At 42.8% G+C, this 25600-nt stretch overlaps 1 protein-coding gene across 13 annotated transcripts in view; it reads right to left on the reverse strand.

The window, feature by feature from the left end:
• tspan9a (tetraspanin 9a) overlaps positions 1 to 25600 on the reverse strand; it is an 818127-nt gene that overhangs the window by 48970 nt on the left and 743557 nt on the right. For all 13 annotated transcript variants that reach the window (XM_061917894.1, XM_061917891.1, XM_061917888.1 and 10 more), the window contains one exon: positions 13835 to 14026. In XM_061917894.1, coding sequence (XP_061773878.1) covers positions 13835 to 14026 — 192 coding nt within the window. The remainder of the gene's footprint in view (positions 1 to 13834; positions 14027 to 25600) is intronic.

Here is a 25600-nt window from a genome sequence, read left to right on the forward strand (position 1 = left end):
CTTTCAACATTCTGGGTGCCTACCCCTGCGTTAGTGGAAAAGCGGCAAATGAGTGAAAGCGACAGAGACGTTGCCATGGAGACGAGGGTTTTCTAACGTGCCTGGCTGCAGTCACACCGCGACACCTGTCCGTCAGTGATAACAGTCCCCGATAACAGTCCCCGATAACCTGGACCAATTCAAACCGTTATTATTTTTTCTTAAATTGTTTAATTTGCATTGCCTCACATTCTCTCTATCATTGTATGTGTGTCTCTCTCTCGCTTCCTCCACCGGCGCCGCTGTAAACAGTCCGGGCCGTGGAGACCAGTTTTCCCGTAGCTTCCGAAGCACTCCGCTGAAGGACCGAGCAACAATACAAAACTATGGTGCACTGGACCCCCGGCGCTGATACTCTGCATTGCCTCACATTCTCTCTATCACTGTATGTGTGTCTCTTTCTCGCTTTGTCCCCCGGCGCCGCTGTAAAAAGTCCGGGCCGGGGAGACAAGTTTCCCCGTAGCTTCCGAAGCACTCCGCCGAAAGACCAGCGACAATACAAAACCGTGGCGCACTGGACCCCGGCGCTGATACTCTGGCAGAGAGTCGCTGGGCGAATCAGACGTGTAACACGTCAGTCGTGATGTTAGCCCGATGCTACCGTACCTGTAAACTCCACGGCGAGCAACCCACCCGTTGTTCTCCTGACTGATACGATTTATCTTATTTTGGGTCCAAAATGGCTCTTTCAACATTCTGGGTTGCCTACCCCTGCGTTAGTGGAAAAGCGGCAAATGAGTGAAAGCGACAGAGACGTTGCCATGGAGACGAGGGTTTTCTAACATGCCTGGCTGCAGTCACACCGCGACACCTGTCCGTCAGTGATAACAGTCCCCGATAACCTGGACCAATTCAAACCGTTATTATTTTTTCTTAAATTGTTTAATTTGCATTGCCTCACATTCTCTCTATCATTGTATGTGTGTCTCTCTCTCGCTTCCTCCACCGGCACCGCTGTAAACAGTCCGGGCAATGGAGACCAGTTTCCCTGTAGCATCCGAAGCACTCCGCTGAAGGACCGAGCAACAATACAAAACTATGGTGCACTGGACCCCCGGCGCTGATACTCTGCATTGCCTCACATTCTCTCTATCACTGTATGTGTGTCTCTTTCTCGCTTCCTCCCCCGGCGCCGCTGTAAACAGTCCGGGCCGGGGATACAAGTTTCCCCGTAGCTTCCGAAGCACTCCGCCGAAGGACCGAGCGACAATACAACACTGTGGTGCACTGGACCCCGGCGCTGATACTCTGGCAGTGAGTCGCTGGGCGAATCAGACGTGTAACACGTCAGTCGTGATGTTAGCCCGATGCTACCGTACCTGTAAACTCCACGGCGAGCAACCCACCCGTTGTTCTCCTGACTGATACGATTTGTTATTTTGGGTCCAAAATGGCTCTTTCAACATTCTGGGTTGCCTACCCCTGCGTTAGTGGAAAAGCGGCAAATGAGTGAAAGCGACAGAGACGTCGCCACGGAGACGAGGGTTTTTTTAATGTGCCTGGCTGCAGTCACACCGCGACACCTGTCCGTCAGTGATAACAGTCCCCGATAACCTGGACCAATTCAATTCGTTATTAGTTTTTTTTTAATTGTTTAATTTGCATTGCCTCACATTCTCTCTATCACTGTGTGTGTGTCTCTTTCTCGCTTCCTCCCCCGGCGCCGCTGTAAACAGTCCGGGCCGTGGAGACGAGTTTCCCCGCAGCTTCCGGAGCACTCCGCCGAAGGACCGAGCGACAATACAAAACTATGGTGCACTGAACCCCGGCGCTGAATCAGATGTGTAGCACGTCAGTCGTGATGTTAACCCGATGCTACCGTACCTAAAACTACTTTTTTTAAAGTAACCATTTCTTATTTTAAGCATGTAAAAAAAAAGTCATGACTTTGGCGCAATTGTGTCTTGTATTAAAACAGATGACAGCCAAATTGACTTTGCTGTTTTATTTTCATTGAAACAATAGAAAATACGTACTCGTATAGTAATGCAGTTGTTATTAGTGAGAATGTACTTATTTTAAGGTATTTTTGGGTCCATTGAGGTTAGCTAATTTTACTTGTTTTGGACAGTCTTGACAAGCCCAATGTTCTTGTTCTATTGGCAGATAATGTTGCTTAGTTCAAGTAAAATACCACTAATTTTTGTATTTTTTTTTCCTTGTGTATTCCAGGGACATGAGGAATTTGCAATGCTGGTAAATACATCGCGTATGCAGATTACATACGGAATTAACGCAACGGCATAGCTCGGTTGGTAGAGCGGCCGTGCCAGCAAGTTGAGGGTTGCAGGTTCAATTCCCGCTTCCGCCATCCTAGTCACTGCCGTTGTGTCCTTGGGCAAGACACTTTACCCACCTGCTCCCAGTGCCACCCACACTGGTTTGAATGTAACTTAGATATTGGGTTTTACTATGTAAAGCGCTTTGAGTCACTAGAGAAAAGTGCTATATAAATATAATTCACTTCACAACATACATGCTGAACTTATAGTGGAATTACCATTAACGGTTTCTTCCAGCAAGAGACAAAACCAGAGGGAGGAGAAAGTGTGAGGGGAAATTGGACCAATCGAAGCGCCTCAGGGCTCATGAAGATGTGAGCGGAAGGAAAGCGGGGTTTTAATATGTCCTAAGATTAATTTCCAACACGGCTTCGGAGCTGTTCTACTATTCTTCTCTCTCTACTTGACTACCCCAACCCCGAGCTCGATGTTTAACAAGCAACGGTGCATAACATGCGAACCTAAGTTCCAGAAAACAGCAATACTAACAATCTCTTTTGGGGGCTATTTAATTGTGTTGAGACACAAAATAAATAGCGCTTTCCGATGACATATTTAAATGAGTGCAGTTAGGAATGTTTTGAGATGAGATTGGAAAAGATTTCTGCTAATTGTTATGTTTCAAATTACAAACAGAGCTTTGAGGAACAAGCAATCTCCGCCGTTAGTTGGCATAAAAAATGTCACAGTGAGTCTTTGTCCAAAACATCTGGTCTTTATTTGCTAGTATCATCATCAGAGGTGGGTGGAGTAGCCAGAAATTGTACTCAAGTAAGAGTACTGTTACTTTAGAGATTTATTACTCAAGTAAAAGTAAGGAGTAGTCACCCAAATATTTACTTGAGTAAAAGTAAAAAGTATGTTGTGAAAAAACTACTCAAGTACTGAGTAACTGATGAGTAACCTAATTACGGCAACAAATAATGCACAAAAACATAAAAATAGCAAGGAGCAAATTCAGAGCCAGGAATATCTCTTAAGCAACTAAAACAATAATATATTTAAAATAATAGTACATTAAAATAAAAAAAAATTAAGGCACATTGAGCCACAATAACTCAACAGCACCATAGCCTCAGTAGGCATTGATTGATTGATTGATTGATTGATTGATTGAAACATGTATTGGTAGATTGCACAGTACAGTACATATTCTGTACAATGGTAACACCCCAATAAGTTTTTCAACGTTCATCAATTACTTACCTCTACCTCAGATATACAGATACATACACACACTTATCATATACATATATATATACACATACATTTATATATACAGTATATAATTTATATGTATTTATTTTGCTGTTTTTGTTGACATGTTGAAGGTGTTTTAATGAATATACATGCATGTTTAACACATAGATTCCTATCTTTAATGAAGACAAGAATATAAGTTGGTGTATTACCTGATTCTGATGACTTGCATTTTAGTGCTGATAACGTCCACTTTTTCAAATGGAGGAGAAAAAAAGTTCCTCCTTTCTGTCTAATACCACATGAAAGTCGTTGGTTTTTGGCATCTTATTTGTCCAGCTTCCATATTTGTTTTTATACACTTTACAAGAAATACATTGGCGGCAAACTCTTGCTAGCTTGTTTGCGCTGGCTTTCGGAGACTCTTATTTTGTTAGCGCAGGCGTGATGGAGCGGCGCTTTTATTGTGAAGACAGGAACTGTGCGATCAGCCTTTAGGCTTTTGACGGGAAGTACGGTTGAAATAAAAAGTGTCTTTTTTCCTTTACACTTTTGATTGATTGATTGACACTTTTATTAGTAGATTGCACAGTACAGTACATATTCCTTACAATTGACCACTAAATGGTAACACCCGATACGTTTTTCAACTTGTTTAAGTCGGGTCATGTGACCGCCTGGCTCTGTTTGATTGGTCCAACGTCACCATTGGTGAAACGCAGGCATGCGCGGATCCTACTTTGAAGCTCTGTTATAGACCAAAACAAACATTAACAGATCGATAAAAAAAAGGTAGCGAGTAACGAGCTGATTGTAGATAAATGGAACGGAGTAAAAGAAGCGTTTCTTCTCTATAAATATACTGAAGTAAAAGTAAAAGTATGTTGCATAAAAACTACTCGTAGAAGTACAATTTATCCCAAAAGTTACTCAAGTAAATGTAACGGAGTAAATGTAACGCGTTACTACCCACCTCTGGTCATCATATGGTTTAAGTTTATATCGAACATGTACAGTCGTGGTCAAAAGTTTACATACACTTGTAAAGAACATAATGTCACAATTTCTACAACTCTTATTTTTTTGTGATAAAGTGATTGGAGCACATACTTGTAGGTCACAAAAAAAAAACATTCATGAAGTTTGGTTCTTGTATGAACTTATTATGGGTCTACTGAAAATGTGACCAAATCTGCTGGCGTCAAAAGTATACGTACAACAATGTTAATATCTGGTTACATGTCCCTTGGCAAGTTTCACTGCAATAAGGCTTTTTTGGTAGCCATCCACAAGCTTCTGGTTGAATTTTTGACCACTTCTCTTGTCAAAATTGGTGCAGTTCAGCTACATTTTTTTTTGTTTTCTGACTGTGGAGAGGCGGAGCCAACGGGCCGACAGCAGGGTAGGACAAACCATGGTCCTACTCAAGATGCCAAAAAAACGGAAATGCTGATTATCGGTCCTGCTAGACACCGACCTCTATTTAATAATACAACTTTAACATTTGACAACCGAATAATAAAACAAGGTGACTCTGTAAAAAATCTGGGTATTATCTTCGACCCAACTCTCTCCTTTGAGTCACACATTAAAAGCGTTACTAAAACGGCCTTCTTTCATCTCCGTAATATCGCTAAAATTCGCTCCATTTTGTCCACTAAAGACGCCGAGATCATTATCCATGTGTTTGTTACGTCTCGTCTCGATTACTGTAACGTATTATTTTCGGGTCTCCCCATGTCTAGCATTAAAAGATTACAGTTGGTACAAAATGCAGCTGCTAGACTTTTGACAAGAACAAGAAAGTTTGATCACATTACGCCTGTACTGGCTCACCTGCACTGGCTTCCTGTGCACTTAAGATGTGACTTTAAGGTTTTACTACTTACGTATAAAATACTACACGGTCTAGCTCCAGCCTATCTTGCCGATTGTATTGTACCATATGTCCCGGCAAGAAATCTGCGTTCAAAAGACTCCGGCTTATTAGTGATTCCTAGAGCCCAAAAAAAGTCTGCGGGCTATAGAGCGTTTTCCGTTCGGGCTCCAGTACTCTGGAATGCCCTCCCGGTAACAGTTCGAGATGCTACCTCAGTAGAAGCATTTAAGTCTCACCTTAAAACTCTAGACTTTAAATAGACCTCCTTTTTAGACCAGTTGATCTGCCACTTCTTTTCTTTCTCCTATGTCCGGTCCGATGACCATGGATGAAGTACTGGCTGTCCAGAATCGAGACCCAGGATGGACCGCTCGTCGGGACCCAGGATGGACCGCTCGCCTGTATCGGTTGGGGACATCTCTACGCTGCTGATCCGCCTCCGCTTGAGATGGTCTCCTGTGGACGGGACTCTCGCTGCTGTCTTGGATCCGCTTGAACTGAACTCTCGCGGCTGTGTTGGAGCCACTATGGATTGAACTTCCACAGTATCATGTTGGACCCGCTCGACATCCATTGCTTTCGATCCCCTAGAGGGGGGGGGGTTGCCCACATCTGAGGTCCTCTCCAAGGTTTCTCATAGTCAGCATTGTCACTGGCGTCCCACTGGATGTGAATTCTCCCTGCCCACTGGGTGTGAGTTTTCCTTGCCCTTTTGTGGGTTCTTCCGAGGATGTTGTAGTCGTAATGATTTGTGCAGTCCTTTGAGACATTTGTGATTTGGGGCTATATAAATAAACATTGATTGATTGATTGATTGATTTTATGCTTGAAGAAAGAAATTATTACTTTAAAATAGTAGTTTTAAACTAACCTCGTTTCCATATGAGTTGGGAAATTGTGTTAGATGTAAATACAAACGGAATACAATGATTTGCAAATCCTTTTCAACCCATATTCAGTTAAATGCACTACAAAGACAAGATATTTGATGTTCAAACTTATAAACTTTATTTTTTTTGCAAATAATAATTAACTTAAAATTTCATGGCTGCCACACGTGCCAAAGTAGTTGGGAAAGGGCATGTTCACCACTGTGTCACATCACCTTTTCTTTTAAAACTCAATAAACGTTTGGAACTGAGGAAACTAATTGTTGAAGCTTTGAAGGTGGAATTCTTTCTCATTCTTGTTTTATGTAGAGCTTCAGTCGTTCAACAGTCCGGGGTCTCCGATGTTGTATTTTACGCTTCATAATCCGCCACATATTTTGGATATGAAACAGGTCTGGACTGCAGGCAGGCCAGGAAAGTACCCGGACTCTTTTTTTTACGAAGCCACGCTGTTGTAACACGTGCTGAACGTGGCTTGGCATTGTCTTGCTGAAATAAGCAGGGGCGTCCATGAAAAAGACGGCGCTTAGATGGCATCATATGTTGCTCCAAAACCTGTATGTACCTTTCAGCATTAATGGTGCCTTCACAGATGTGTAAGTTATCCATGCCTTGGGCACTAATGCACCCCCATACCATCACAGATGCTGGCTTTTGAACTTTGCGTCGATAACAGTCTGGATGGTTCGCTTCCCCTTTGGTCCGGATGACACATTGTCAAATATTTCCAAAAATAATTTGAAATGTGGACACTTTTCCACTTTGCATCAGTCCATCTTAGATGATCTCGGGCCCAGAGAAGCCGGCGCTGTTTCTGGATGTTGTTGATAAATGGGTTTCGCTTTGCATAGTAGAGCTTTAACTTGCACTTACAGATATAACGACAAACTGTATTTAGTGACAGTGGTTTTCTGAAGTGTTCCTGAGCCCATGTGGTGATATCCTTTAGAGATTGATGTCAGTTTTTGATACAGTGCCGAAGGGATCGAAGGTCACGGTCATTCAATGTTGGTTTCAGGCCATGCCGCTTACGTGAAGTGATTTCTCCAGATTCTCTGAACCTTTTGAGGATATTATGGACCGTAGATGTTGAAATCCCTAAATTTCTTGCAATTGCACTTTGACAAACGTTGTTCTTAAACTGTTTGACTATTTGCTCACGCAGTTGTGAACAAAGGGGTGTACCTCACACTATCCTTTCTTGTGAAAGACTGCGCATTTTTTGGGAAGCTGTTTTTATACCCAATCATGGCACCCACCTGTTCCCAATTAGCCTGCACACCTGTGGGATGTTCCAAGTAAGTGTTTGATGAGCATTCTTCAACTTAATCAGTTTTTTTGCCACCTTTCCCAACTTATTTGTCATGTGTTGCTGTCACCAAATTCTAAAGTTAATAATTATTTGCAACAACAACAGCAAACACAATAACAACAGCAACAGAGCATCCATCCATTTTCTACCGCTTATTCCCTTTTTGGGGTCGCGGGGGGCGCTGGCGCCTATCTCAGCTACAACATCAGCAAATATAATACGTACAAATATTATGGTAAACGTGATAGCAAAGAAGCAGTTAGTGAAATAAATAATACAGGAATTACTATAAACATTACACTACAGATGGAGCAATACAAATACCAATAAGAAATAGCGCTATTGATAATGAATAAAACCAATTGTTGACCTCTATTATCAACAATATAGTTGTTCAAATGCAACAATACATAAACGTAATAACTAAAAATACAAAAGAAAGCTCTGCGATGAGGTGGCGACTTGTCCAGGGTGTACCCTGCCTTCCGCCCGATTGTAGCTGAGATAGGCGCCAGCGACCCCGAAAGGGAATAAGCGGTAGAAAATGAATGGATGGACAAAAGAAAGCAGACAAATGGAGGGGATGGAAAAGAAGCCAGCGAGTTAACCTTGTAGATTGTTATAGTAACAATAGGTTAAGCTATGTCGGTGTGTTTTTTTTTAAATTTTGGGCAGAAGTAAAAGAAGCAAAAACAACCATTTGAAGTTGTTATATGTATAAATGACCATCCGGCCCACGTAGGAATAGATGGTTCTCCATGTGGTCCCTGAGCTAAAATAAGACACCCCTGCTCTAAGGTCTTTCGGTTTTGAACCGGCTTACAAACACCCCACTGAGTGCTGAGACGGACCAAAAGAACAAAAAAAAACAATCCAACGCGCACACAAACGCACACGCACTCTGCCTTTGTTGTTGCTCGACAGTCAAAAAGTCGGATTTGGTCCAACTTTTGACGGATGCAGTGACTTTTTTCAAAAGAACCGAGGATAAAGCTCCGCCTCCATTTTTTTTCATTTTTCCACACGGTTCCACTGGATGATCCTGTACAATTGTGCTACGTTGGGCAAACAGAATAGCAGGACGGGCATGTCATGAATAATAAATTATACTGCCTGAATTTGAAAAAAAAAAAAGCTATTGTTAGTAGTTTGGTTGACAGCTTCTTCACTGGACTGTGACGACACCACAAAGACGTTACACAGACACAATGCTGCTATCGTTCCCAGACATGAAGAGTGCAACGTTCACCTGGACTTGTTGCTCGTTTACCTGCTGCTAGAAGGATTGTGACAGTTTGACCCCCTCACTGTCACAGTTTCGCCCTTAAAGGCTTACTGAAATGAAATGTTCTTATTTAAACAGGGATAGCAGGTCCATACTATGTGTCATACTTGATCATTTCGAGATATTGCCATGTTTTTGCTGAAAGGATTTAATAGAGAACATCGACGATAAAGTTCGCAACTTTTGGTCGCTGATAAAAAAGCCTTGCCTTTACCGGAAGTAGCAGACGATGTGCAAGTGACATCACTGGTTGTAGGCCTCCTCACATCTGAACATTGTTTACAATCATGGCCACCAGCAGCGAGAGCGATTCAGACTGAGAAAGCTTCCATCCATCATCTTCCGCTTATCCGAGGTCGGGTCGCGGGGGCAGCAGCCTAAGCAGGGAAGCCCAGACTTCCCTCTCCCCAGCCACTTCGTCTAGCTCTTCCCGGGGGATCCCGAGGCGTTCCCAGGCCAGCCGGGAGACATAGTCTTCCCAAAGTGTCCTGGGTCTTCCCCGTGGCCTCCTACCGGTTGGACGTGCCATAAACACCTCCCTAGGGAGGCGTTCGGGTGGCATCCTGACCAGATGCCCGAACCACCTCATCTGGCTCCTCTCGATGTGAAGGAGCAGTGGCTTTACTTTGAGTTCCTCCCGGATGGCAGAGCTTCTCACCCTATCTCTAAGGGAGAGAAGGAAACTCATTTCGGCCGCTTGTACCCGTGATCTTATCCTTTCGGTCATGACCCAAAGCTCATGACCATAGGTGAGGATGGGAACGTAGATCGACCGGTAAATTGAGAGCTTTGCCTTCCGGCTCAGCTCCTTCTTCACCACAACGGATCGATACAACGTCCGCATTACTGAAGACGCCGCACCGATCAGCCTGTCGATCTCACGATCCACTCTTCCCCCACTCGTGAACAAGACTCCTAGGTACTTGAACTCCTCCACTTGGGGCAGGGTCTCCTCCCCAACCCGGAGATGGCATTCCACCCTTTTCCGGGCGAGAACCACGGACTCGGACTTGGAGGTGCTGATTCTCATTCTGGTCGCTTCACACTCGGCTGCGAACCGATCCAGCGAGAGCTGAAGATCCCGGTCAGATGAAGCCATCAGGACCACATCATCTGCAAAAAGCAGAGACCTAATCCTGCGGTCACCAAACCGGAACCCCTCAACGCCTTGACTGCGCCTAGAAATTCTGTCCATAAAAGTTATGAACAGAATCGGTGACAAAGGACAGCCTTGGCGGAGTCCAACCCTCACTGGAAATGTGTTCGACTTAATTTCACCATTGTTTTGAGCGTCACATAAGTGTACGTTATATGAGGCATAAATAACCAACTGAGAAGGTGCCTGGTATGTTAACCTAACATATTATGGTAAGAGTCATTCAAATAACTATAACAGATAGAACATGCTATATGTTTACCAAAAATCGGTCACTCCTAATCGCTAAATCCCGTGAATGACCTAAATAATATTATTTGATATTTTACGGTAATGTGTTAATAATTCCACAGATAAGTCGCTCCTGAGTATAAGTCGCACCCCCGGGCAAACTATGAAAAAAACTGCGACTTATAGTCCGAAAAATGCGGTAGTTGAAAAGTTTTTCAATTTCTAAAGTTATTGGATATTTTATATTGATGACAACCGAGGATGTAATTTCATTGAACTAAGCAAAAATGAATGCGTCCAACACTTCCACATATAAATGGAGTGCTTGAATAACTATGTGCTTTGTTTAAACATGTGGTTTTACTAGCATTAAGAACTGACAAAAACATGAATAGTAGAATCCTCTGAAAGATTTTGTCTTATTAGTGCTGTCATCTTGAAAAAATGGACATACCTTCTACATTTGTAGGGTATGATGATGAAAGAACGTTGTCTAACTTTGTCTACTAATGTGTGAGAAGACTTTCTAGAAGATTTGTCTTAAAGTTAAAGTACCACTGATAGTCACACACACACTATGTATGGTGAAATTACCCTCTGCATCTGTTCCACACCCTGGTGGGTGAGGGGAGCAGTGAGCAGCAGGGGTGGCCACACTTGGGAATCATTTTGGTGAATTAACCCCCTTGATGCTGAGTGCCAAGCAGGGTGGTAATGGTTCCCATTTTTATAGTCTTTGGTATGACTCATGGGCCCTGGTGCTATGGTTAAAAAACACTCATTGAAAACAAAATCAATTGATAGGTCAACTCTAAAAAACACAGTGTTAATATAACAGGATCATATATTGAGAATATCTAGAATATATACCGTATTTTTCGGAGTATAAGTCGCACCGGAGTATAAGTCGCACCTGCTGAAAATGCACAATAAAGAAGGAAAAACACATATATAAGTCGCACTAGGGTATGAGTCGCATTTTGGGGGGAAATTTATTTGATAAAACCCAACACTAAGAATAGACATTTGAAAGGCAATTTAAAATAAATAAAGAATAGTGAACAAGAGGCTGAATAAGTGTACGTTATATGAGGCATAAATAACCAACTGCTATGTTAACCTAACATATTATGGTAAGAGTCATTCAAATAACTATAACATATAGAACATGCTATACCTTTACCAAAAATCGGTCACTCCTAATCGATAAATCCCATGAAATCTTATACGTCTAGTCTCTTACGTGAATGAGCTAAATATTATTTGATATTTTTCCGGTGATGTGTTAATAATTTCACAGATAAGTCGCTCCTGAGTATAAGTCGCACCCCCGGCTAAACTATGAAAAAAACTGCGACGTATAGTCCGAAAAATACGCTAGTTGAAAACTTTTTCAATTTCTAAAGTTGATGACAACCGAGGATGTAATTTCATTGAACTAAGCAAAAATTAATGCGTCCATCTAGGGGTGTAACGGTACACAAAAATTTGGGTTCGGTACGTACCTCGGTTTAGAGGTCACAGTTCGGTTCATTTTCGGTACAGTAAGAAATCAACAAAATATAAATTTTTGGGTTATTTATTTACCAAATTTGTAAATAATGGCTTTATCCTTTTAACATTGGGAACACTATAATAATTCTGCCCACGTTAATCCACTTTAAACTGCCTCAAGTTGTTGCTTTGATTAGATAACATGAAAAAACCTTTCTTCTACATGTAAAAAGTTTAACATTGAACAGTTTCCATTGAAACTGTTTAATGTCAACTCATCATGCTTAATTTATTACAGCATTTGGGAAGCCTGTAGTTGACTTTTATTATGCAAATATTGTATTTTTATCAGCATGTGATAGCAGGGACCCTGCTATTCAAAACTAGGCTGCTACATTACTAATGATTCATGTAACTATAGCTGAAAAATAGTACAATTGTAATAGGAGAGACTATTCATCCCTAAACACAATGGAGTTCAATGAAATAACAGACAGACAGGGCACACACACACACACACACACACACACACACACACACACACACACACACACACACACACACACACACACACAGAAAAATGAGCTAACGTTACACTAAAAGCTAATTAGCCTTCATCTCAAGCCTATACTGTGAGCGAGCTGAGCTGCAGTTTAAGTTTCTAGAAGGTCAACGGGCTCATAGTAATGTTAGTAATAGTTGTGACTGGGAAGTGTTTAGTATAATTTGGGTAGAGTCCGCTCCTCCCCTGCAAGACGAATATCTGCTCGACGCTAAAGCATTGCTGATTGGCTGTTACATCGCTCTGAATACGCACTGCTGATTGGCTTTGTATGTAACCAATCAGATTGTTGTGTGGGCGGGACAAAGAGGCAGAGACAGAGGCAGAAAGCAGAGCAGCTTGTGAAGACTTCTGCTTCCGAACCAAAAGCCCCGTACCGAAACGGTTCGATACAAATACACGTACCGTTACACCCCTACGTCCAACACTTCCACGTATAAATGGAGTGATTGAATAACTATGTGCTTTGTTTAAACATGTGGTTTTACTAGCATTAAGAACTGACAAAATCATGAATAGTAGAATTCTCTGAAAGATTTTTCATGTCTTATTAATGCTGTCATCTTTAAAAAAATGGACAATGAGAATCAGCACCTCCAAGTCCGAGTACATGGTTCTCGCCCGGAAAAGGGTGGAGTGCCATCTCTGGGTTGGGGAGGAGACCCTGCCCCAAGTGGAGGAGTTCAAGTACCTAGGAGTCTTGTTCACGAGTGGGGGAAGAGTGGATCGTGAGATCGACAGGCGGATCGGTGCGGCGTCTTCAGTAATGCGGACGTTGTACCGATCCGTTGTGGTGAAGAAGGAGCTGAGCCGGAAGGCAAAGCTCTCAATTTACCGGTCGATCTACGTTCCCATCCTCACCTATGGTCATGAGCTTTGGGTCATGACCGAAAGGATAAGATCACGGGTACAAGCGGCCGAAATGAGTTTCCTCTCCCTTAGAGATAGGGTGAGAAGCTCTGCCATCCGGGAGGAACTCAACGTAAAGCCGCTGCTCCTCCACATCGAGAGGAGCCGGATGAGGTGGTTCGGGCATCTGGTCAAGATGCCACCCGAACGCCTCCCCAGGGATGTGTTTAGGGCACGTCCAGCTGGTAGGAGGCCACGGGGAAGACCCAGGACACGTTGGGAAGACTATGTCTCCCGGCTGGCCTGGGAACGCCTCGGGATCCCCAGGGAAGAGCTAGACAAAGTGGCTGGAGATAGGGAAGTCTGGGCTTCCCTGCTTAGGCTGCTGCCCCCGCGACCCGACCTCGGATAAGCGGAAGATGATGGATGGATGGATGGATGGATGTACATACCTTTTACATTTGTAGGGTATGATAATGAAATAATTTTTGTGGACTTTCTACAAGATTTGTCTTCTTCGGTTATGTAGGTCTCATGTTAGTTTTATTGCAATATCGTAGGAAATAAAATTGTGTAATAATAACCGATAAGTACCCACAACCTGTTTCGTACAGGTGTTAACGTATGGCGGCAAAGAAAAAAAAAAAATACTCACGCTGAGTAGGAGGCACTTGTTCTCTTTGATGGCACCAAGGCAACCCAGGAAGCCTGTTACCATGACGATGGCGCCGATGGCGATGACCATGTTGGCAGCTGACAGTGCAGGGAACGAGGGCGAGAAGGTGGCGAAGCTGCCCTGAGACACGGAGAGCCAGATGCCCACGCCGAGCAGCCCACAACCACACAACTGCAAAGGAAAGAGAAGACAAATTCGGATCAGTTTTTTCTTCCGCCGCTCGCACAGTTGGTCAACTATAGCGGAAAAAAGTCCCAGGGCCCACCAGTCGATTTGTCTTACCCTCCGACAGTATTCATCCATCTTTAATAGGCAACACTTTAGAGTCGCAGAGTAATTACAACCATGTCAAACCAATACCAATTGAAAGGGATTAACGATGATCCCTAGATGTCAGCTATGGTGATGTCTAGGGACGTCCGATAATATCGGACTGGCGATATTATTGGCCGATAAATGCTTTTAAATGTAATATCAGAAATTATCGGTGACGGTTTCAAAATGTAAAATGTACGACTTTTTAAAATGCAGCTGTGTACACGGGCGTAGGGAGTAGTACGGAACGCCAATAAACCTTAAAGGCACTGCCTTTGCGTGCCGGACCAGTCACATAATATCGATGGCTTTTCACACACAACAGCCATACAGGTCACACTGAGGGTGGCCGTATAAACAACTTTAACACTATTACAAATATGCGCCACAATGTGAACCCACACCAAACAAGAATGACAAACACATTTTGGGAGAACATCCGCACCGTAACACAACATAAACACAACAGAACAAATACCCAGAACCCTATGCAGCACTAGCTCTTCCGGGACGCTACAATATACAACCCCCACCCCCATTCCTCAACCCCGCACTTTCTTAAACTTAGACTTTGCTAAAGTCAAAGTATAGAATTTCCCATAGATGAAGTGGGTATCAGGATTATCTCAGGGAAAGCATGTCTCAAATTCCAAGCTGCTGTTTTGAGGCATGTTAAAAAAAATAATGCACTTTGTGACTTCAATAGTAAATATTACAGTGCCATGTTGGCACTAGATGTCAGCTATGGTGATGTCTAGGGACGGCCGATAATATGGGACTGTCGATAATATCGGACTGTCGATAATATCGGCCGATAAATTCTTTAAAATGTTATATTGGAAATTATCGGTATCAGTTTCAAAATCATTGGTATCGGTTTCAAAAAGTAAAATGTACGACTTTTTAAAAGGCAGCTGTGTACATATGGATGTAGGGAGGAGTACGGAGCACCAATAAACATTAAAGGCACTGCCTTTGTGTGCCGGCCCTGTAACATACTATTGACGGCTTTTCACACACACAGAAGTGAATGCAACGCATACTTGGTCAACAGCCATACAGGTCACACTGAGGGTGGCCGTATAAACAACTTTAACACTATTACAAATACGCGCCACAATGTGAACCCACACCAAACAAGAATGACAAACACATTTCGGGAAAACATCCGCACCGTAACACAAACAGAAGAAATACCCAGAACCCCATGCAGCACTAACTCTTCCGGGACGCTACAATATACACCCCCCAACCCCATTCCTCAACCCCGCACTTTCTTAAACTTAGACTTTGCTAAAGTCAAAGTATAGTATTTCCCTTAGTTGAAGTGGGTATCAGGATTATCTCAGGGAAAGCATGTCTCAAATTCCAAGCTGCTGTTTTGAGGCATGTTAAACAAAATAATGCACTTTGTGACTTCAATAATAAATATTACAGTGCCATGTTGGCACTAGATGTCAGCTATGGTGATGTCTAGGGACGTCCGATAATATCGGACTGTCGATAATATGGGACTGTCGATAATATCGGCCGATAAATTCTTTAAAATGTTATATTGGAAATTATCGGTATCAGTTTCAAAATCATTGGTATCGGTTTCAAAAAGTAAAATGTACGACTTTTTAAAAGGCAGCTGTGTACATATGGATGTAGGGAGGAGTACGGAGCACCAATAAACCTTAAAGGCACTGCCTTTGCGTGCCGGCCCTGTAACATACTATTGACGGCTTTTCACGCACACAAGTGAATGCAAAGCATATTTGGTCAACAGCCATACAGGTCACACTGAGGGTGGCCGTATAAACGACTTTAACACTATTACAAATATGTGCCACAATGTGAACCCACACCAAACAAGAATGACAAACACATTTCGGGAGAACATCCGCACCGTAACACAACATAAACACAACAGAAGAAATACCCAGATCCCCTTGCAGCACTAACTCTTCCGGGACGCTACAATATACACCCCCCACCCCCACACCTCAACCGCGCACTTTCTTAAACTTAGACTTTGCTAAAGTCAAAGTATAGTATTTCCCTTAGTTGAAGTGGGTATCAGGATTATCTCAGGGAGAGCATGTCTCAAATTCTAAACTGCTGTTTTGAGGCATTTAAAAAAAAAAAATGCACTTTGTGACTTCAATAATAAATATGGCAGTGCCATGTTGGCATTTTTTTCCGTAATTTGATTTGATTCATTTCGGAAAACCTTGTTACATTGTTTAATGCATCCAGCGGGGCATCACAACAAAATTAAGCACAATAATGTGTTAATCCCACGACTGTATATATCTGTATCGGTTGATATCAGTATCGGTGATGAAGAGTTGGACAATATCGGAATTCCGGATATCAGCAAAAATGCCATTATCGGACATCTGTAGTGATGTAGCATGTTGAAAGTGATTACCTTTAAAGCGGCAGCAAACAGGGATTTAATTACCGCCAACCTGCCAGAACTTGGCGCCGCATGTCAGCCCCGTTTAACACGCACTTTATTTAAACGCCATCTTGAGCATTGTTTTTCAACCTTTTTTGAGCCAAGGCACGTTTAAAAAAAACAAAAAAAACAAAAACGCAGGCACACCGCCAGCAAAAAATGTTGAAAAATAAAACTCCACCAGGTCGTCGTGCCTTATTTTGAGTTTGTTGATGTTTTGCTATAGTTCTGTTAATTTGGTGGCGCTTCCTGTCTTGTCAGTGTTTTGCTGTAGCAGCTTCACGACTTCTTTTAAGTGCTATTGCCCGCATCTGCGTTGTGTTAGCAAGCAAGACTAAAGTTAAAAGTTAAAATAACAGTGATTGTCACACACACACTAGATGTGGTGAAATTATTCTCTGCATTTGACCCATCACCCTTGCTCACCCCCTGAGAGGTGAGGGGAGCAGTGAGCAGCAGCAGTGGCCGCGCCCGCCAATCATTTTTGTTGATTTAACCCCCAATTCCGACCTTTGATGCTGAGTACCAAGCAGGGAGGTAATAGGTCCCATTTTTATAGTCTTTGGTACGACTCGGCTGGGGTTTGAGCTCACGACCTACCGATCTCAGGGCGGACACGCTAACCCATGGGTGTCAAACTCTGGCCCGCGGGCCAAATTTACTTGCCAACCCTCTCGATTTTCCCGGGAGACCCCTGAAGTTCTGGGAGCAGGTGGGTTAAGTGTCTTGCCCAAGGACACAAGGGCCGTGACTAAGATAGCGGCAGTGGGAATCGAACCTGGAACCCTCAAGTTGCTGGCACGCCCACTCTAGAACTATGCCGCCAAATCCCACCCGGATATCACGCCGGGCCACACAGTGTGGCGTCAGCTCTGCTCGTAAAGCAAGAAAGATTTAAGACGAGGCTTTTGATTGACGGAGTGGAGCATCGCACCCACCGCCCATCCATGTAGAGATCCATCCATCATGGAAAAGCGCCGCACAACGTAGCCACCGCACTGTGATATACAGCCCAGGAGTTAAGTGGTGGCATATTTTTGTCCACGCCAAATGGAATGAAATACCCAGGGCCATCTCCAAATGAATAAAACAAAAATCTCAAATGAGGTAAAATATGGAAAGGTGCCACGGTAAATCACCATTCCGTGCTTTGGTTCCACCCCCCCCCCCTCCCCTCCCCTTCCATTTTCATCTCTGCAACACCGCTCGAACACACTTCGATGCCTGTCAGCAATGTAAAGCCAAAGCCGCCGTGCACTCCGTCAAACAGACACTCACTGGCCATTTTATTAGGGCGCACCTGCACTGTCAAACCATCACAGGAACGTTATGACTGATACTGTTAAAGGAATTCATTGCGTACTTTTTCTCATTGGGTTTGAGTGTTGTATAGAACTCCCCTGTATCATACTGAGATAAGTTTTAATATTCTCCTGATTTTTTTTTTTTTTTACTTTTACGTGCCGTTGTACCAAGGACATTCCAAAAAAAGAAAAAAAAAACATTAACAAAATGAATGAATGGCATTTTTATTTGAAGTTGAGTTTTAGAATGTTTCTCTAAAATAAAGGTCAAAACTTCAATTTCAATTTTTATGTAACGTCACATGGGTTATTTTCTTGCAGTAGACACGTCCGTGTATGGATATTCATGTTTACCGCAGCACGTTTGTTTCGTTTTTTTTATTTAATCAATCCAACAAAACATTACACGTACACAACAACACCTCACCAGTGCAATTCCAACTCCAAAACCAAACCCGACCCAGCAACGTCCATAATAGCAATAAACGGAGCAAAACAACCCAAAAGCAGTCAAACAAAAATTAATATCAACAACAGTATCAATATTAATAACAATTCCAACATAGCAGTGATTAGAAATCCCTCATTGTTTCATACACCCCGCTAACACCAAGTATATAATATAGCCTGGAATGGTCATGGATGCATGGGATTCTGGGTAATTGTTATGTTGCGTTTATGTTGTGTTACTGTGAGGATGTTCTCCCGAAAACAACCCAAAAGCAGTCAAACAAAAATTAATAATATCAACAACAGTATCAATATTAATAACAATTCCAACATAGCAGTGATTACAAATTCCTCATTGTTTTAATTTTATTTTAATTAATTTAATGTCGCGGCCTCGGCGCATTCCAAAACGCCCTCATCTTTGCGCTCTGCTTGCCGGCCAGACTGTGGGCGATCAGCAATCAGCCCACCTGATCTTGATGAGAGCCCGCTGTATAAAAGTCCAGTGTATCATAAGCCGAAGCTTTATGCTCTCTCTCTCCCTCTCTCTGCGTTTTCCCTCTGTGTATGACATCTTTGTTTGTTCTCCCATAGTTCTTTCCCGAATCTTTTGTTATTTTCCGCTGTGGACTTTGAACTTTAGAACCCTCGCCCGGACACGAAACCTGTCACTATTCTCTTGCCCTGGACCACCTGCCTGTCCCACGGACTACCTCCTTCCTTCACTCTCAACACTTGGTAACACACACCTCAGCTAACTACACACATAGCCTCACACACACACACTCTTGGGTTATGACACTCTCCATTTCCTTAGTGTAGTTTATAAGTTAGTATTGTTTTTTATTATTATTATATATATTGACAATATATATATATATATATACAATAAATTATTTAACATGCCCCCTGGTGTCTGAGCTGTCATCTCCCCTACTGTAAACCATAACATTTAAATATACACACAGCAGCGCCATGTAGGTATTGAAATGAAACTTAGTGTAACTGTGTAAAAGTAGTATTTAATCTACACATAAATAGTTCAAATCAAAGTAAAAAAATATGTTAATCGATTGTGTTCGTCTCGTCTTCAGAAATAATTTAAAAACAGCTGATTTGTCAGCTTTGTTCGGTTTTAAATTTTGGCCCACTCTGTATTTGAGTTTGACACCCCTGATCTACATATTATCACACAACTTTTATGCTTGAGGGCCGTTGCTATAATTATTGTCAATTGTGCTCAAGTGGTATTTTTCTTTGTCTGTGCAAAGCTGACAATCCAAAAGATTGCCAGCCAGTCTGGTATCGGTGTCTGTGTCCAGGAACGGCCTGCTGACTGCCAAGGCCGAACACCGCCGTGACGCAGACAGAGCAGAGAGACGAGGCGATATCACCACAACAAACACATTGTGTCTAACTGGAGTTGTCGGGATTACCTCCTTCCCTCGGCGACAGCTTCAGAGATGTAAACAGGGACCTCCCAAATAAATAGTGGAAGCACACAGGCTGGACTTTTAGAACGTAGTTTGGATCTGTTACTAGAATACAGCCCAAAACCCATGTCTCCTCATTGAGCCAAATTCAATCAATCAATCAATCAATGTTTACTTATAGAGCCCTAAATCACTAGTGTCTCAAAGGGCTGCACAAACCACTACGACATCCTCGGTAGGCCCACATAAGGGCAAGGAAAACTCACACCCAGTGGGACGTCGGTGACAATGATGACTATGAGAACCTTGGAGAGGAGGAAAGCAATGGATGTCGAGCGGGTCTAACATGATACTGTGAAAGTTCAATCCATAATAGATCCAACACAGTCGCAAGAGTCCAGTCCAAAGCGGATCCAACACAGTCCCGTTCACAGCGGAGCCAGCAGGAAACCATCCCAAGCGGAGGCGGATCAGCAGCGCAGAGATGTCCCAGCCGATACACAGGCGAGCAGTACATGGCCACCGGATCGGACCGGACCCCCTCCACAAGGGAGAGTGGGACATAGGAGAAAAAGAAAAGAAACGGCAGATCAACTGGTCTAAAAAAGGAGGTCTATTTAAAGGCTGGAGTATACAAATGAGTTTTAAGGTGAGACTTAAATGCTTCTACTGAGGTGGCATCTCGAACTTTTACCGGGAGGGAATTCCAGAGTACTGGAGCCCGAAATGAAAACGCTCTATAGCCCGCAGACTTTTTTTGGGCTTTGGGAATCACTAATAAGCCGGAGTCCTTTGAACACAGATTAAGATGAACTCTGTCTCTGCATAATTCCTTACTCCTTGTCTGTTTATGAAATGTCATCAATGTTTGAACCTGAAAGATTACAAGCGGATATAATATAGAAATGTCAGCTAAGAATGATCTAAGAGCCAGATGCAGTCATCAAAAGAGCCACATCTGGCTCCAGAGCCATAGGTTCCCTACCCCTGCACTAGAGATTTAGGGCTATATAAGTAAACATTGATTGATTGATTGAGTAAATGTTGTGCATTACTACCCACCTCTGAATGTGAAAAATGAATTGTTTCCCTCAGCAAAGTGTTTGTTTGCGTCTGCGGGAGTAGTTCTATCTCATGAAACGCCTCTCAATGGCACACGGCAAATATTTAAAGGCTTTTCAAAAAAACCTTCAAGCCGCATCGCTGTTTTGCACAGTTACTTTTTCAGCTCAGTTCCGTCTAATATGCAAAGATGGCTTATTACTGCATATTCTTGCATTGGCTACGGTCTTGTTTGCTGTGCGTGGATTTTTCCGCATCACTGCTTTCAAGGGTATTGGTAGAGGTGTGTGTGTGTGTGTGTGTGTGTGTGTGTGTGTGTGTGTGTGTGTGTGTCCGCATTGCCGGCAGTAAGTCGAACACTTTTCCAGTGAGGGTTGGACTCCGCCAAGGCTGTCCTTTGTCACCGATTCTGTTCATAACTCTTATGGACAGAATTTCTGGGCGCAGTCAAGGCGTTGAGGGGTTCCGGTTTGGTGACCGCAGGATTAGGTCTCTGCTTTTTGCAGATGATGTGGTCCTGATGGCTTCATCTGACCGGGATCTTCAGCTCTCGCTGGATCGGTTCGCAGCCGAGTGTGAAGCGACCGGAATGAGAATCAGCACCTCCAAGTCCAAGTCCATGGTTCTCGCCCGGAAAAGGGTGGAGTGCCATCTCCGGGTTGGGGAGGAGACCCTGCCCCAAGTGGAGGAGTTCAAGTACCTAGGAGTCTTGTTCACGAGTGGGGGAAGAGTGGATCGTGAGATCGACAGGCGGATCGGTGCGGCGTCTTCAGTAATGCGGACGTTGTACCGATCCGTTGTGGTGAAGAAGGAGCTGAGCCGGAAGGCAAAGCTCTCAATTTACCGGTCGATCTACGTTCCCATCCTCACCTATGGTCAGGAGCTTTGGATCATGACCGAAAGGATAAGATCACGGGTACAAGCGGCCGAAATGAGTTTCCTCTCCCTTAGAGATAGGGTGAGAAGCTCTGCCATCCGGGAGGAACTCAAAGTAAAGCCGCTGCTCCTTCACATCAAGAGGAGCCAGATGAGGTGGTTCGGGCATCTGGTCAGGATGCCACCCGAACGCCTCCCTAGGGAGGTGTTTAGGGCACGTCCAGCCGGTAGGAGGCCACGGGGAAGACCCAGGACACGTTGGGAAGACTATGTCTCCCGGCTGGCCTGGGAACGCCTCGGGATCCCCCGGGAAGAGCTAGACGAAGTGGCTGGGGAGAGGGAAGTCTGGGTTTCCCTGCTTAGGTTGTTGCCCCCGCGACCCGACCTTGGATAAGCGGAAGATGATGGATGGATGGATGTTTGTGTGTGTGTGTGTAGCAAAGTTGGTGTATTAGCACTACAAGTAGTAAATATATTTATATTTATTGTACTGCTACTATATGACTGTATTGTGTCATACATATATATGTATACATTTATGTTTTATTATATGTATATATTCATATATACTGTACTGTATGTATTTATGTATACATTTTGTGCATGTTTCTTTTTCTACTTATTATGTACTTACATTTGTATATAAAGTACATATTTTGTACCTTTATTATATAATGTACACTGAACGATAATAGGTTGAGAAATGAGCAAGATATGATTTATTTTCAATTTGAGTACTTTGCTGTCCTTAAAAAGGCTAACTCACAGAACTTATTACTATGTGTGTGTGTACGGTCAAATCTACCTAGCAACAGCGGTCGGTCCTCACAACTACAGAAGTAAAATATTTGTTTTACTGTGAGTGTTTTTGCATTTTGAAGTGAAGTTGCAATTAGTGCTAGATATATATTTTTCATCATTCTAGCTATAGTGGAAAGGGGGGTCTTCACAACCTACTAACAAAAGGTGGGTACACACAAAGTAGGCAAGATGTGTGTGAGTGTGTGTTTGTGTGTGTGTGTGTGTGTGTGTGTGTGTGTGTGAGAGAGAGACATCTAGCAAACTGTAAGAATAGAATTTGTCTGGGTGCGGGGGTCGGCAACCCATGCATGCAGCTCTTTAGCGCCGCCCTAGTGGCTTTCTGGGGCTTTTTCAAAAATGTATGAAAAATGGAAAAAGATGAGGGAAAAAAATATTCAAAATATATATTTTGTTTTAATATGGTTTCTGTAGGAGGACAAATATGACACAAACCTCCCTAATTGTTTTAAAGCACATTATTTTTATTAAACTTGCTTCACTGATTCGAGTATTTGGCGAGCGCCGTCTTGTCCTACTAATTTTGGCGGTCCTTGAACTCACCGTAGTTTGTTTACATGTATAACTTTCTCCGACTTTCTAAGACATGTTTTATGCTGCTTCTTTTCTGTCTCATTTTGTCCACCAAACTTTTAACGTTGTGCATAAATGCTCAAAGGTGAGTTTTGTTGATGTTTTTGACTTGTGTGGAGTGCTAATCAGACATATTTGGTCACTGCATGACTGCAAGCTAATTAACATGCAATTTAGGCTAGCTGTATGTACAAACCCCGTTTCCATATGAGTTGGGAAATTGTGTTAGATGTAAATATAAACGGAATACAATGATTTGCAAATCCCTTTCAACCCATATTCAATTGAATATGCTACAAAGACAACATATTTGATGTTCAAACTCATAAACTTTATTTTTTTTTGCAAATAGTAATTAACTTAGAATTTCATGGCTGCAACACGTGACAAAGTAGTTGGGAAAAGGCATGTTCACCACTATGTTACATCACTTTTTTTTTTTACAACACTCACTGGGAACTGAGGAAACTAATTGTTGAAGCTTTGAAAGTAGTATTCTTCCCCATTCTTGTTTTATGTAGAGCTTCAGTCGTTCAACAGTCCGGGGTCTCCGCTGTCGTATTTTACGCTTCATAATACGCCACACATTTTCGATGGGAGACAGATCTGGACTGCAGACGGGCCAGGAAAATACCCGCACTCTTTTTTTCGAAGCCACACTGTTGTAGCACTTGTCTTGCTGAAATAAGCAGGGGCGTCCATGATAACGTTGCTTGGATGACAACATATGTTGCTCCAAAACCTGTATGGACCTTTCAGCATTAATGGTGCCTTCACAGATGTGTAAGTTACCCATGCCTTGGGCACTAATACACCCCCATACCATCACAGATGCTGGCTTTTGAACTTTGCGCCTGTAGCAATCCAAATGGTTATTTTCCTCTTTGTTCTGTAGGACACCACATCCTCTGTTTCCAAATATAATTTGAAATGTGGACTTGTCAAACCAAAGAACACCTTTCCACTTTGCATCAGTCCATCTTAGTTAAGCTCGGGCCCAGCCAAGCCGCCGGCATTTGAGGATATTGTTGATAAATGGGTTTTGCTTTGCATAGTAGTTTTAACTTGCACTTACAGATGTAGCGGCCAACTGTAGTTACTGACAGTGGTTTTATGAAGTGTTCCTGAGCCCATGTGGTGATATCCTTTACATACTGATGTCGGTTTGTGATGCAGTACCGCCTGAGGGATCAAAAGTCCGTAATATCATCGCTTACGTGCAGTGATTTCTCCCGATTCTCTGAACTTTTTGATGTTTTTACAGACCATAGATGGTAAAATCCCTAAATTCCTTGCAATAGCTTGTTGAGAAATGTTGTTCTAAAACTGTTCGACAATTTGCTTACAAATTGGTGACCCTCACACCATCCTTGTTTGTGAATTACTTAGCATTTCATGGAAGCTGCTTTTATACCCAATCATGGCACCCACCTGTTCCCAATTAGCCTGCACACCTGTGGGATGTTCCAAATAAGTGTTGGATGAGCATTCCTCAACTTTATCAGTATTTATTGCCACCTTTTCCACCTTCTTTGTCACGTGTTGCTGGCATTAAGTTCTAAAGTTAATGATTATTTGCAAAAAAAAAAAAGTTTATCAGTTTGAACATCAAATATGTTGTCTTTGTTGCATATTCAACTGAATATGGGTTGAAAATGATTAGCAATTCATTGTATTTTGTTTATATTTACATCTAACACAATTTCCCAACTCATATGGAAACGGGGTTTGTATATATTGCATCATTATGCCTCATTTGTAGGTATAGTTGAGCTTATTTGGTTTCCTTTAAGTCGTCTTAATGCAATTTATATCTCATGACATGTAATACGGATTTTATTTTTTTGCGGCTCCAAACATATTTGTTTTTGTATTTTTGGTCCAACATGGCTTTTTCAACATTCTAGGTTGCCGACCCCTGGTCTGGGTGGTGGGGATTGGGAAACCCTTCTGCTCTTTGTACAGCCTTGATTAATACAACCGAAGGAGAATAAAATGATCATTTAGAATTCCAGGAAATGGTCATGTGATATGGTCTATGCCATGGGTGTCAAAGTCTGGCCCGCGGGCCAAATTTGGCCCACCGTTTAATTTCATTTGGCCCTTGAGGCAATATCAAATTAACATTCGAGCTGGCTCGCCGGTAACACCACATTCACCGCTAATACTCATACTTGCCAAGCCTCCCAATTTTCCCAGGAGACTCCCGAAGTTTAGTGCCCTTCCCGAAAATCTCCCTGAGCAACCATTCTCCCGATTTCCACCCGGACAACAATATTGGGAGCGTGACTTAAAGGCACTGCCTTTAGCGTCCTCTACGACATGTCGTCACGTCCTCTTTTCCTCCATATAAACAACGTGCTGGCCAAGTCACATAATATATGCGGCTTTCACACACACATACTTGGTCAACAGCCATACAGGTCACACTGAGGGTGGCCGTATAAAAAAACTTTAACATTGTTAC

Source organism: Nerophis ophidion, linkage group LG12 (assembly GCF_033978795.1).
Source record: "Nerophis ophidion isolate RoL-2023_Sa linkage group LG12, RoL_Noph_v1.0, whole genome shotgun sequence".
Classification (NCBI taxonomy): domain Eukaryota; kingdom Metazoa; phylum Chordata; class Actinopteri; order Syngnathiformes; family Syngnathidae; genus Nerophis; species Nerophis ophidion.